At 45.0% G+C, this 15,394-nt stretch overlaps 1 protein-coding gene across 1 annotated transcript in view; it reads left to right on the top strand.

The window, feature by feature from the left end:
• Positions 1-2,140: 2,140 nt before the first annotated feature.
• Positions 2,141-15,394, top strand: part of usta (uronyl 2-sulfotransferase a) — a 51,335-nt gene continuing 38,081 nt past the window's right edge. Inside the window, exon 1 of the mRNA XM_056428808.1 lies at positions 2,141-2,624. Coding sequence (XP_056284783.1) covers positions 2,393-2,624 — 232 coding nt within the window. The 5' untranslated portion in view covers positions 2,141-2,392. The remainder of the gene's footprint in view (positions 2,625-15,394) is intronic.

Here is a 15,394-nt window from a genome sequence, read left to right as displayed (position 1 = left end):
AAACAAGTTTAGAAACACATTTTTAGATTGATCTTCATTTAAAAATCGCCACATCTGCTCGAGACCGAGACAGCAGAGTCGGACTGACTGGCTGCTGTTGCTGTGCAGCTGTTTTCCATGAAACCATGCAGAGATGTTCCAGTCTTGTTCATGTCAAGAAGCCCCACATAGGCATACACTCCGGAGCACGGACACTAATTGGATCAAATCTTATCCCAAAAGTCTGCATCTGAGATTGGACTTGGATAACTTCTATCCCAACAGGTGTTTGGCCTCTCTGAATGTGGGAAATGACACAACAGAACAAGCTTTTCCTTCAGGAAGAACGAGCACAAAGGCCGTGTTGTGTTTCTTGCTCTGTTTGTTCCCTCTGCCTTCAAAGAACGGAGTCACGATTCAACTTCCAGTTCACGACTCCATCTCCCACAGATACAATCACTCATCCAATTGGAAATGTCTCGGGAGGAAATCACGAGACCTTATTGAAATGAAAACTGTCTGGGTTTGTGTTGCTTCTCATTATTCTGAACTTTATTCTGGATGGCTGCAGTTATGTCTGTATACAATGTATGTATGGTGACAACTCACCCAAATTCATCTGTTGGATCACAATATTTTACAGCAAAGATCCTTTCAAGAATTACATTTGAGCTTTTCCTTTCTATAACCGGATCACAGCTCACTTCATCATAGCAGTGGATGAATATAGTCGGAGGAAAGTGAGAATATCTTTTATGATACCAATAAAGGCCTCCCCAGTAAACTTTAAAGTCATACTTTTAGAGATCCTAGTGAAATCCTCTTTTCCCTTGTCCTCCAGGAGGCTCAGAAGTCACTTCAGTAGTTTCTCTGAAGGTTTGTGAAGTCTGACTTATAACGTTTACTTTAGTGTTGGACGGCTGAATTTGCCACCGCTAGTGTTATTTCCCTCGTACAGAATCCTATTGATTCTTATTATGGTGGGTTGAACTCAATTCAATGGCCTCTTACAGTAGGATTGTTGAAATGTGCAATTGACTTTCCAAAAAGTGGTTCATTTCTCTCCATCTCCTTTTATTTTTCAATATTATTTACACTCATGACTTTAGTGCTGTACTCAAAACCTTAAGTAATCACCGGTGGGTACGGTTTACCTGATGTTTGTGTAATTGTACAAACTTCAGTGAAGTCAGGGAACTGATTAACTAAAAGCTGTATGTCACATATGGGTTTATTACATTTTGTGTGTTCCCTCAAATAACTTCTTGCCAGTTGTCCTGATTGGACTATGCCTAATGTACAGTGGTCGTGCTGACATCCATGCTGTTCTGTGTAATAAACTGCTGTGCTTCAGGGGAGATGGGGCTATAACCCCATCATGCATTTACGCGTATTGTGCCGAGCTTGCAAAACACAGTAAAGCACAATTCACAATTCACTTACCTGTGGAAAAGCAGAGCCAAAATTATTGTGCTCTCCTTTATTTCCGTTTGTCTTTGGAGCCAAATTGTTTCTTCCAGCCGTAGTTGCTCCTCTCGACGCCTGCAGTGAAAGTACACGAGCCTCTGGTGGAGGCCGTTAGTGTGCTGAATGACTGTTGTCGCCTCCTGAGTGCAGGTGGAGTCTAATGGTGGGTTTGTGCCCTGTCGTGGAAAGATATATGGCTCAGTGTAAAGTCCTTACAGCTGGCCTCCGGGGAAAGAGAAAGTTTAAAAACGCACACACACACATAAGAAGTGAGCAGCGTCTCAACAGCTTCCTTTAAACACACCTCAAGCATCTGCCCCCTTGATAACACACACGTTATGAATAATAAGCACTTTACACCAGTTTTAAGTCACTTTGATATTTCTATTAAGGATGAGGGTTTTGACTGATGGCATTTCAATGTCGTCAAAACAGCTCATTAATACACTCCTGTAGGCCTATACCTTTATTATCAGAGCTTTTATATTGGATGAGGCCACTTCTCTCATATACTGAAATTAAAAGTGTACATTCAACGTTTCCCTGAAAGCTTCCCGACTACTTTGCTCTCCACGAACACTTGGTGGCGCTGTTTTACGCGCGGCAATCCAAACCAAATCATGGTATGAGGTGGAAGTTGTTCCTCTTTCCTACGTTCAGTAACCTGACACCCAAAAGACTCTTGAGCAGAAGGATGGACCCTTAACTCGGCTGGAAGGAAGGAAGGAAGCAACACTCATCCAACGAGCGCAGACGAGAGGGGCCGAGCGCGAGCGGAACGTTGTGCGCAAAGAAGCAAGCCCGTGGCTGCGGCAGTGGAGGAGAGCGGGGTGCCTGCGCGTCTCCAGGAGAACTGGGCGTCCGCCTCGAATGGTCTCGGGAGCGACACGTTTCACTTATTCCACAAGCGGATGGCTGACTTTCCGCGGCGCTTTGTGAGGAGGAGATGATGAAGAATTTCAGCAGCAGCCCACTTCACAGCAACGGCCAGACTCCCAACCACGTTAGAGAGCGAAACAACCGAAAGTACAGCGCACTCTCTGCGATACCGTTGCGATTCTCCTTGCGGGGTTATGGTTTCTGCATGGCTACGCTGTTCCTCTTCTGCTTCGGCTCCCTGTTTTATCAGCTGAACGGAGGACCCCCTAAAATTCTGCTGGACATCCGACAGTATCTCGGTAAGAACTTTTAGTTTTCCTCTGCTGGCAGAAGCGCGTCATCATCAACGGGATTCTTGTGAACACACGTTGCACTGCACGTCCCGGAGCCCTGCTCTGATTAGTGTACAGAAAAGTGTGTCCACAATAAAAAAGGGAATTCTTGAGGCTCGCACCTCTCGTTCACCGCGAGGCAAACGGCTCTTTCATGAAATGAACCGGAGGTGACAGCGCCTCCTCTCAGAGCCCGTTCACCTCACAGCAGATCGTCTTGATGTCCTCTCATCATGCATGATATGTGCGCCACTTTGTGAAGTTACTGAGGGCTGATTCAGTTTAGTTGGACTGTGGAGAGAATACTATTTTAATGTGCCCAAATATCTGATATTCCTCCCCCCCCCCCCCCCCCTTCTCAAGTTCACTTAATTGAGAGCAACAACCTGAGGAATGCGCTCTCCTTTGCCCCATTTGAATTTAATATAAGTTCGGACCTGCCGGGGCGAGACTGTGATCTATTTTGGTAACATGATGAAATAACTCGTACACTGTTAAACATTCATACTGTACCTGGGTGACAGCTCTTCGTGTACTGCCAGCTGGACGCGCTCCAGCCACACGGCGCTCATTACGCACGATGGCACCGGTGGAACGAGAGCGACAGCGAGATGTTTGTTGCTGTTTGGAGACAGCCAAGCGTACTGTATGTCTTTGGCTTGATGCTCCTACACTTGATACAGTGATGGGCACGTGTCGTTGTTTGTTCTGAGGGGGAAGTCGCCAAATATGTTCAAATCAACGAGATATGTTTCCAATTTCAAATCTACTTTTCCTGAGGGGAACCACCTTTACAAATCCGTTTTTGTTTAGATATGAAGTGGCACTAAATATGGCACTGCTATATCACGGTCAGTATGTCATGCTGTAGTGGGCAATAACCTGAAGAAAGCGCACAACAATCCCTGTGACACAAAGAGCAGCACCTGTGTCTGCCATGGAGATAAGCTGTATCGAGAGTCACAAAAAGTTTAGTTGCTCTACTGACTTATGACCAGCTGATGCTCAACATGTTGATCACTGCTACAGCTTGGGCTTAAGCTGTGTGTGAGTGTGTGTGTGTGTTAAAAAGAGGTTGTGTCCCTCACCTATTTCTCACAGGGCTTGAGGCCTTTATGAGGTGATAAACATCTGGAACAGAATGAGAGTCCGTCACCAAGTCAGCAACTAACCCTGTGGGTCAGATATGTTTCCTGTTCCAGACACACGTACGGCACAAGCATGCACACACACGTTTGCGCCACGCTGTCAAAGAAATTATTTGGAGTTGGTCCAGGGTTGCAAGTCATCAACACAGATTCCTTTAACACGTGCTGTGCAGACCGAATAAAAGCCAGTTGTAGAGCTTCATTTGGAGAGTGTCAAGACGACTTGATTGCCTGATCAGACTCGATATACACTACATACTCTCATGCAGTGTCACTCTGATGAAACTTAGCAGCCTAAATGTCGTTTAGGAAGAACAACTCCATCTGTAATCTCTTTCCCGCTCACTTCCTCGTTGAGGAGCACTCTGCTTTCTGAAGAATGCTCCCTATAACCTCACATACACACACACACACACACACACACAAACACCGAGGATTAAGTTATCAGCTGGATCTCAAGAGCCTTATCATACAGGGTGAAGCAGATGTGTTAGCACACACACACAGACACGCACACACACACGCCTCAGCAAACAGACAAACAAAAACAAATACAATATTTGCACTTGTCATAATCCACCAGCACTGAAACACACATGGACCATAAAGTGAAGGAATCCCTCAGTCAGAGGATGTACGTACGTCTGGGCCCACCTGCATGATTGATCTTCACTGCAGCTCACTGCACACAGATCTTGAGGGCCTGAGCCTCGTCAAACACACACTGACTCCACTATACTCTATTGACTTCAGAAGGAGGGGGAGGGGGGAAGGGGGGGGGGTCTTATGTTCTTATGTAACAGTGACACAAACACACTGTAGCACCTCCGTTGGGGATAGGGTGAGTAATAGTCTCTGCTCAGTAACGATGCTGCAGGGGCAAGGGGAGAGTTGGATGGATGCAAGTTGAAAGACGTTACACTCTGTTAAAGTGATTAATAAAAATATATATTTGGAATTTGTTGGGCTTTTGAGAATTCTTTTTGTGGTGGATTCCAATCGGATGTTGGACGGGAGAGGAGGGAGGAGAGGGAAAAGCAGAAATGGATGTGCTTCTAGGAGAGAATCAAGAATCTGGCAGAAAAGAGGGAAGGCGGTGAAGCTGTTTTTCAGAATACTCTTCTGATCTGGAGGCAAAAAGTCACTGGAAAGTTATGTTGGCAAATAACTTAATGTTCCGCAGTTTCTCCCTTTCAACCTCATCTCTGTCAACCACTCAGTCTTCAATCTACTTCTTCTGTCTCTGTGTCATAGATCGATGTGTGGGACAGCTTGCCCGGTGAGGCAGGAACTGAAGGCAAACTCCCGCACACGGTGTAGGGGAAACTGCTTCTCTAGAGGATATTCAGCATTAATAATCCTCCAATGTATGTATACTGTTTTTGTGTGAGGGGCACGCCAGCAGCATCTAATAAGCGTTCAGTGATTAGGTGATTTATTTACCTTAAGTGTTACTTTTGGCTGCACTGTGCCAAGATGAAGGTGAGGATTCCTGGTGGGGTTAGGGAAAGAGAATAGTCGGTTGATTTTGTGCCGGTGTGCTCTAGGCGTGTGTGAGTTTCACTTAGTCGGCCACACTGTAGAGGGAACAGACCCTGTTTTGTTTGGGCCACCAGCAAAGAGGTGGGTGTTTGAGGGTGTCACTCAACGTATAGCTGCAGCAGCTAAAACGTGCAGACCTTTAGGGTCAACCGCCTGTCAGGGACGCTCTCACACACCTTCTTAATCTCTCTCCATCACACATATACACACTGATATTACCTCCACCAATCCAGCTATAAAGGCCTCCATTTGAGTGATGTGTCTGTCTTGCAAAGTTATGTGTGTGTGTGTGTGTGTTTACTCACATTACACACTATATATGGACATTTCCTATACTAGTTGACTCTGTATTGTCATAATAGCGGGAATGTTTATGTGGAAAACGCACCGTTACTGCTCTTTGAAATTCCACTCCATCCTCTACCAGCTCCTCTGAGCTTAGAGTTCTTTCTCTTTTCTCTCAAATCTTTGTGTTATTAAGACAGATCTTTCAGGATTGACCTGCATAAATTGCGCCGAATCCTCTAACGTGAACAAACGTAATGTACTTTTAATGACTCTTAGGGTCAACTGGTCTTGCTCCGTGTGTGTGTGTGCTGTTACAGTTCTCCACCATAAATCATAAACACTGAACAAACTTTGTGTGTCCCTCACTAAACATCGCTCTACTTGGAAACAGAACCCTGTAACCTTAAAACACTCACCCATTAATATAACGAGCAAAGTGGTGGAGTTGCAGACTGCAGGTCGGTGTTAGGGATTAGATCGGTATGCGTGGACACAGAAGAAGCTTCAGCATATCTGTCCTCCCTCCAGTTTTTGTCTAATTACCAGCAATGCTGGCCAGGAAATGGTGAAAGCAAACTGTGAAAGTGAATTCAAATAAAGTTTAGTTTGGCTGTTGACCACTTGGTAGAAGTATGCTACTAAATCAACGTCAAATGTCTATTAAGAGTAAGAGAGAGGAGATGGAGAGGTGAGGGATTCCAGAGAGGGAAAGTGAAAGCTTGCCTGCTGTGAAAAGGTCAAGAAGCCTTCAGCTCCATGTGGATAAGAGCAACACAGGACGCGGCACCAATGCTGCACCTGACTTCTGACGGACTCAAACACACACACACACATACACATACAAGCATGCAACGAGGGTCACTGTATGTGTTGCTGATTACAAGTGACATCTTTGACTTCCTCAACACGACTCGACCTACTGGTGGGACCAATAGTACCACGAACATGCAGTGCAGAAAGGCTTCAGTGCACATAACTTCAGTTTTAGTCAATCATCAAAATCCCCAAGTTCTAAAAAAAGATGTCATGCTTAACCGCGCGTATAATCCCATTTCTAGTCAGGGTGTTGAGTTCATGCTATGTACAGATGGGTCGTTATCTTTAATGATACATACATGTATGCTCTTGTGCCTTGAATGCAAACACTAAGAGTTATGCTGAGGTAATCTTGATTAAGTGATTTTTTTATATATATTGTATTTTTGCAAATCTGTGAACTATTTCTGTTGCAGTATGTAGTTATTTTTATTTATTTATTTATTTTGGGTGTTATCACACAGCACACATGGGAGACGCAAACTTCAACTTAACCTTTACCTTAAACTTTACTTAAGACTTTAAATGACTTTGTCTCACGTGACTACGTCATCATATCATTCCAGTACAACCACAGAAGACCAGACTGTGCCTCCTGGGAGCGGCTACATTGTCGTCTTGGGGATAAATGCCTTTCTTAAAGGGTGACATGGTGTTGTGACCAATGAGGTCGACAGTATTTTTTAATACTGGTCCGGCATTGAGGGAGAACGGTGTAGACTGCAGCCGCTAAAGCGTCACACTGGAGGTTAGTGGACATGTCTGTGACTTTAACGTCTGGGAAACTCAATAAGTACCATTCTCCTCTCATGATTATTGTTGTTATCTCGGCATTGAAGGGTAATCAGGTATTTTATTCAAACTGGACACTATTTCCCCATGTGTATATGTTCTTATCCGTGTTTCAGAAACTTATAATAACAATCATATTGCCTGTTCGTGATAAAAAACAATCACTTTTAGTGGACGAGCATTGGCAGTGAGGAGTAGCCCCAGGCCATTGTTCTCCCTTAATACTAGACCAATTTAAAAAAAGACATAAACATGTGAAAAAATAGACTGCAGGTTGAAAAATACTTACGTTACCCTTTCAAGATCACAATAGTAATCATGAGGAGAGAAGAGTACTTATTCACATGTGTGACTCACCTCCAGGCTGAACTGCTGCCCTCCTGGGCTTGAATGGGATTAAAACACACAACTATTTAGTCACATACTGTATGTATTGTACACGTGTGCGAGTAGATGTGGATACTGTAGTGAGAGAACTGCCACACAAACTACAGATGCAAAGAGCTTTGTTGAGCGAGCCAGACGTGTACGTGTGATTTTTGGAGCAACCTCGGCACTCCATTCACACCAGTGCGTCCGCTTCCTGTGAGAGGATATTAAAAAACAGGTCTTTATTTCATCAAGTCTTATTTTGTTCTCTCGTGGACCAAAAGTGATGAAGTTCATGCTTTAATGCAATTTACTAAAGTGTCAAATGGAATAGAGGTCTGTCCAGTGCCGGTCGAGCTGTCCGTCTGTATTTTAGAATGACTAACAGGGTTGCCAGGTGTGTACCAGTCATGTGGAAAAATACTTAAACTGCCCATTTATTCCTTCACGACTCTTCATTTTTGTTATTTACTTCTGCAATCGTTGAGCAGAGGTGGCGAAGCAAAGCACAAACACATTTATATGTAATACTAAAGGCTTCTGATCCAAGGTGATCTCATGTTAAGGGGGTGAAGATAGAATAATAATTTGCATTCATCTAACACCTCCAGCTGAAGAGGCTCATTAGGAGGTGGCGGCAGGACAACTTGACCTACTGCCTCTATATTCCCTCCTCCAACAGTATGTTAGTCCTCATGCAAGTGTCGAGGAAAATTAAGCATAGCCACTGACAGACCCCAAAACAACCACCAACCGGCGTCACATCCAGCCTGAAGGCCAAGACAATCAGACGGCGTGTAATTCCCTCAGCGTTGGTGAACCAGCAGCCCTCCCTGCTGAATAGAGGCGAGCCACACTGTTTATTTACCTGCTTTCTAACGCGCATGTTAATTGGGTTTCAAGGTCAATAAAGGGATAATAGTTTCTACTTGAATGAAAACCAAAGAAAGTACGAGATTTTAAGGCAAAACAAAAGCATACACTTGATTTAATATTTAATAATTGTCATAGTCATTTTGATTCTGCATGCGGTGAATGGATGATATAACAAATGATGATGGTTTGCTTTCCTTATTTTCTTGGTTGTTACGATTCAAAATGATTTAAAGAAATGTCTTAATGTTAACCCCATGATTACATAATGCATTAGCAACTCTATGCCCGAGAGGCTGCGACTGGCCTCACCAGAGAGACAGGAAAACACTAAAACAACACCGGGTAATTGTCCTCCATTTGTGCATTTGTTTTCACCACAGTAAAAGAGAGCAGATGAAAAAAAAATTGGAAAAAAAGTGCCAACGCTATTAAACTGCAACTGCTGTTCAAGGCTTGCTGAGCAATGGTGCTTATAACCAAAGACACATCTTGGATAGTGTTGTGGCCTAGGTGTGTGTGCTGTGCCACTGTATACTGCATGTTTACGGCTTCTGCTTTGGACAAATGATTGGAAGGGATTTATCAAATTAAGAACCATAAATAGTCGATGTGGATGTATTAAGATTAACAGTTCTTTTCTTAATAACATTTCAAGAATTTGAGACCATGATCGAATATTCTTTCAGTCGGAACAATATGAAGGAGTTATTTATTTAGCAACATCCTTCTCTTTTAATCAAAACTTTAAACTGTTTTAAAATATTTTGTTATCATGTATATTGCGTTCATATTTGTGGTGTCGTGGTGCTTCTGGGTGTATTTTTGAGTAAGGTTGGATTTTTCTTTATGCTAAACTAAGCTAATTTACTTGAATATTAAGCTCAATAAAGATTGAAAGAATATTGTTTTAGAACATACAAGATAGAACCTGATAATTCGTGAGAGTTAGAGGTGCTGCTAGGTGGACTTTGTTCCCATTTGACGGAGCCAGGCTAGCTGTTTCCACCCAAAGTGCTAAGCTAAACATCTGCTGGCCTTATATGTAATGGACAGATAAAGCAGTCTTATTGATGTACTCATCTTATTTAGTTTCTTGTATTTCCTTCAAACTATTTCTTTATTAATAAGCGTTGTTTAAATCTTCACATTTTTTGACAAGAAAGCAGGTAGGCCTAAGTGTATGAGACGCTCTTCCTTTCAACACTTTCATAGCTCAACTTTATGATGTGAAAGTGAGGTTTGATGTTCCACTCAGCCCTACGCTTCAGTCTATTTATTACAGCTGTTTGTACTTCATATAGTCAAGAGCACATATACATCAGCTCAGAAGGGGGTTGCTTTCAGGGGTTTCCAACACACTGATGATAACTGGTTGTGGTTACTTTTATGTTAGCTCCTGTGGTGCGTGGGGTCACACAGCCACTGGGTGGTACCCTGGTTGATGCTCGTAAGAAGACAGCTATGTATATCCCATAATTTAAAAGATCAGAGCCAATATAAATAGAGGTCCTGTGAGGAAATTAGGTGTCCGTTTACATGATCTAAACCTTAATCAGCTCAGCCCTGTTAGGCCAGAGGAGATGAGAGCTCTGATCTGAATACAGGTCCTTTCATGACAGAATTATAAACAGAATAATTGCAGTGTGCTTTGTGAGGGCTGTTGATTTTTGGATCAGCAGTGTTTTGGGCCTATTTGGGAAGTTTCTTTGTTTACTTTGGCGAGCGTTGAAACACTCCACATTCCTCTGTTTATTGCCACAGAACACCCAACATGTGGAGCTCTTGTTGCTCTTCCATCAGCCACATATACATTCGTCCTCAAACAGCAGGTCGGTGTGGTCACGGAAGTCAAACAATTATTTTTCCAATTTGATTCAACAACTGGTGTGTTACTTTTTCATCAGAGTCCAGGGTGGCAAACACACAGCCTGAAGCCAAGTAATTGGTTGTTAAGGGGGAACATGTTGCCCTGCGGTTACTGACCTACCTTGTTCAAGGAACCCTATCTTTATCCTGGGCAAGGCTACCACTGCGCTGTCTGCTAGCCTCGTTTCAGGGCAATGAAACAAATATATAGTGGTTCAAAATAGCAGCTTTAAATATACAGCAGGGAAGAAAGAGCAATGCCCAACCCATGTTAAAACCACTATGTGCTGTTTTTTGGGAAATGTTTTGCCTTGCACCTTAAAGTTGTATATAGCCTATTCCCTTTCTGCGTTCAGCGGTTTTCTAGAAACTAAAGCTATTTGCAAAAGTAATTTTGTATATTAGAGTATGTCATTACTATAATTCATATATTTATAATAACAATGGGTCATATGACCATATTCATGGTAAAGAGATCATTTCTATAGTGACAAACCCAGAAAAAATTACAGTATCACCGGACTGGCTCGCAACTTTTACTACCGATGCAAAGTAAGCAACTAGTCGGTGAACACAGTGAAGCATTTAGCAGCTGGAGCTTGATATGTCCCTCAAAATAAGTTTACAAAAATATATATTATACTTAAATTGACCAAAGTGACCAGAAATATAACTCGTATCTCTAATCTTATTTTAGATGGAGCCTATTCATGAATACCCATGCGGATATTGATTTATTTGTTGCTGTTTTTATGAATATTAGCTCTTTTGTTGTGGTTAGTTAAGCAACAGGTTGCACAATTGCTAAAAGTGTATTAGCCAGACACCAGGACTGAGGCCTCAGGCCAATGTCAGCTGTGGGGTGTTAAAAGACGGTTGTCTTTTTGTAACACGATACCAAAACACAGATTCTCATTTTCTACAACCTTCAGCCTTCATGATTATGGAGGTCTTTCCCCTGCTCTTCACAGGTACATTTGTGAGATTTTTCTGTGCAAGTGCATGTATATTAATGCCTTTAAAAGATCCTGATTGGTCTCAAATGATACAGGACCGGACTTCAAGAAATACCGTTTGATCAATTCATGCTCATTCAGCTGCTGCTCATCTTACACAGAAGATGGAATTGTTTCATTCATAATAAAAGCCATTGCAGCAAGCAATGACGAAATACATTCCATTTTTATTTCATTGCACTGCAACCTTTTCCATTGTTTAGTCTGAGGGCTGGTGTTAGGGGTAGTCCGGGTTGTCGCAGCGGGAGAGGACCCAAATGCCGACATTACTGCACAACTATATTTATTTTCCACAAATCACAGACCAGACCAGAACAGGAGGACAAACACGCGGACCAAACAGTACGAAGCCACACTGGGAATGAGACGAACAGGGTTTACATACACAGGCAAGGTGAGAGGATTGGACAACGGGGAACAAGACACAGGTGGACACAATGAGGGCGGGACCAGCAATCACACAGAAGGAAACAATCAGGACCAGGGCAGACAATCACAGGGAGACAGACGACACAAGGAATTCAAAACAAGACACAAAACTAAACACAAACTCCAGATCCTAACAGTACCCCCCCCTCAAGGGACGGATTCCAGACGTCCCAAGCGTTCCACACGGGTGGGTGGAGGGGAGCCGGAGGAGGGTCCAAGGCTGTAGAAGCAGTCCGGGGGGCGGGCCGCAGGACGATCACCAGGCCAAGGGGAAGGGCGGGCCGGAGGACATGAGTGGGGAGCTAGGGGACCGGGCTCAGGAGAGGAAGTCACAGGGGTTCCGGGGTCTTGGGATGGGGGCTCTGTGGGACCAGGACCGGGCAACGAGACATGGGGAACTGTGACTGGATGGGACAGGTCACGGGGAACCGGGGATGGACGGGACGGAACACGGGGAACTGTGACTGACCGGGACGGCGGCGGGATGGGGAGAACCGGGGCCGGGCGGAACGGAGGCGGAATACCGGGGACTGGAACATCGGGGGCTGGAGCCAGCAGCGGAACACCGGGGACTGGAACATCGGGGACAGGAGCCGGTGACGGAACACCGGGGACTGGAACCGGAACATCGGGGGCTGGAACCGGCGACGGAACACCGGGGACTAGAACCAGAACATCGGGGGCTGGAGGCGGCGACGGAACACCGGGGACAGGAACATCGTGGACTGGAACCGGTGACGGAACTCCGGGGACTGGAACCGGAACATCGTGGACTGGAACCGGTGACGGAACACCGGGGACAGGAACATGAACACCGGGGACTGGAACCGGAACATCGTGGACTAGAACCGGCGACGGAACACCGGGGACTAGAACCAGAACATCGGGGGCTGGAGGCGGAACACCGGGGACAGGAACATGAACATCGTGGACTGGAACCGGTGACGGAACACCGGGGACTGGAACCGGAACATCGTGGACTAGAACCGGCGACGGAACATCGGGGACTGGAGCCGGTGACGGAACACCGGGGACTGGAGCCGGCACAAGGCCAAGGGCCCGGAGGGACTCCCACATGTTGTGGAGATGCACATCATGGGAGGCTGGCCAGACCAGAACCGGCGACGGAACACCGGGGACTGGAACATCGTGGACTGGAACCTCGGGGTCTGGAGCCTGTGACGGAACACCGGGGACTGGAACCGGTGACGGAACACCGGGGACTGGAGCCGGCACAGGACCAAGGGCCCGGAGGGACTCCCACATCTCCTCCAGAAGTACCTGAGACTTAGTTGGCCAGGCAGGAACCGTGCAGCGGAAACTGAAGGCTGGGTCCATTCTTGGTGGCTTCGTTCTGTCAGGGGTAGTCCGGGTTGTCGCAGCGAGAGAGGACCCAAATGCCGACATTACTGCACAACTATATTTATTTTCCACAAATCACAGACCAGACCAGAACAGGAGGACAAACACGCGGACCAAACAGTACGAAGCCACACTGGGAATGAGACGAACAGGGTTTACATACACAGGCAAGGTGAGAGGATTGGACAACGGGGAACAAGACACAGGTGGACACAATGAGGGCGGGACCAGCAATCACACAGAAGGAAACAATCAGGACCAGGGCAGACAATCACAGGGAGACAGACGACACAAGGAATTCAAAACAAGACACAAAACTAAACACAAACTCCAGATCCTAACAGCTGGTCTATGTTTTACACCCCAACTTTAGTTATTTTACAGAAAACACTCTCTTCACACAAGCTGGCCAGAAGACATTTATTTTTGTTGAGACAAAATAGTTTTTACAAAGCCACGCCACATATCTGAAGGCCAAGTGAAATAAAGAAAGTTATACAGTTGTATTCCGAACCCCTCCTGCCCTCCAAACAAAGCCTTACAGAACATGTCTTTATTCCTGCTTGTCACTCAACCTTCTGGCTGTTGTATCAGTTACACAGGGACTTTAAAATGATCACCACAAGCTTTGACAGCCTTTAGGAGGGCGATACGTCTCACTTTTAGTTATTGTTAACATGTTACTGCTTCCTGACACCAAAGACAGTGGCAGTATGTTAACACTGACAGGGTTAGACTCTAAATCTGCAACAAGTGTGTACTCTGCTGCACATTCCATAATGTGATCCATGAAAAAGCATTTATTGTCAAATATGTTCTAGATAAATTATAATTTTCTCACTATTTACTTTATTTTGTGATCCTTTATGGCATGTTGCGCTGCCTTCCACATTAAAAAAGTCTATTTACTACTATTACAGTATCAGTCGTGACTCTTTCTGTCCCTGCTTGCAACAGGTGGAATGTTACAGTAGAGAATTAAGATTTTTCATCGCTCCAGAGCGTCTCTGATCCGAGACAGATTATGCATTGATGGCAAAAAGAGGCAGTGCATGCACTGAGGTTGGCTTGAAAAGCTGTTTTGAAATATTCAGAAGGAATGTGATCGTCCTTCGTGGAGAGCAAACCTCACCTCGTCCAAATCTCACACCTCCGTCCCAAAATGTGCTCTCCTCTCCTGAAACCCGCCTTTGTCTCCCATCACTTCTCTGTCTGTCCTTCTTCGCGCCCCTCTCTTTTTGACACTCAACAGCCATCTCTCATGTGAAGAAAAGCCTTGCAAAGTATGACAGATGGAACATCATACTCCCAAAAGTGAAGCTTGTGCTAAAATCCACATCCTGCTATCACCTGTCACACTTATAACGTCATCATTATCTAGATCTCCTTTTCTTTGTGTTCACACCCCAAACAGCAGATTCTTCGACTGCGAAAGCGCCGACCGAGACGTAATGCAGTGCTACAGCTCGACGCTGCAACTAAACCCCGTACAAATGTTCCGGTCTGTTGGAGAAATTGCATTTTCCAGATGTTTTGAAGAGACATCTTGAGGAAAAGCAACACAGTCCAAAGTGAACAAAGTTTTGATCCAAAAACACACAAACGCCCAACTTCCAAGAATGTATTCCTTTTCCTGCCTGGCCAAGACTGAGGTTATTATTCCTTATTCTCAGCAGCGGATTGGTTCAGCAGAGGAGTCAGGGGGTGTGGTTAGTGGTGTTGATTACATGGTTGGAGAGTGATGGGTTGCATTTGACTAGTGTGTGTGTGTGTTTTGAAAGAGAGAGAGATGGACTGACATTTAAACGTTGTTCTGTGGTCACAACCGTAGATGTTCAGGAATGTAACCTGCTAAAATAAACTTGTATCTCCACCGACTTTAACCGTCAAAGGTCATTTTGGTACCAGAGATAAACCATTCTTGGGGTTAAAATATATATCTATAGTCTGGGTCTGAGACTGGACCAATGTTGCTACGCCCCTTGAAAAGCCATGAGTAGCCGGGCCTGGTTCACTTGCCTGGATCCTGGTTGTGTAGAGTTTCCATTGGCCCGGCCCAGAGCTACTTGCCTGCTTCTTGGCCCAGCAGCACCTTCCTGCCGCACCAGTCTGGCTTGGACGGTGCTGGTTTTGATCCAGTTGGACCTGCCTGTCCTGTAAATCACTCTGGCGAAAGCCGTGCTAATTCTTTACCACAAGTCTTCCCCACAAGAGTTGCCACGCTCTCTTCCAC

This window comes from Pseudoliparis swirei, chromosome 12, assembly GCF_029220125.1.
Source record: "Pseudoliparis swirei isolate HS2019 ecotype Mariana Trench chromosome 12, NWPU_hadal_v1, whole genome shotgun sequence".
Classification (NCBI taxonomy): Eukaryota; Metazoa; Chordata; class Actinopteri; order Perciformes; family Liparidae; genus Pseudoliparis; species Pseudoliparis swirei.
This window is presented reverse-complemented; position numbering and strand designations above follow the sequence as displayed.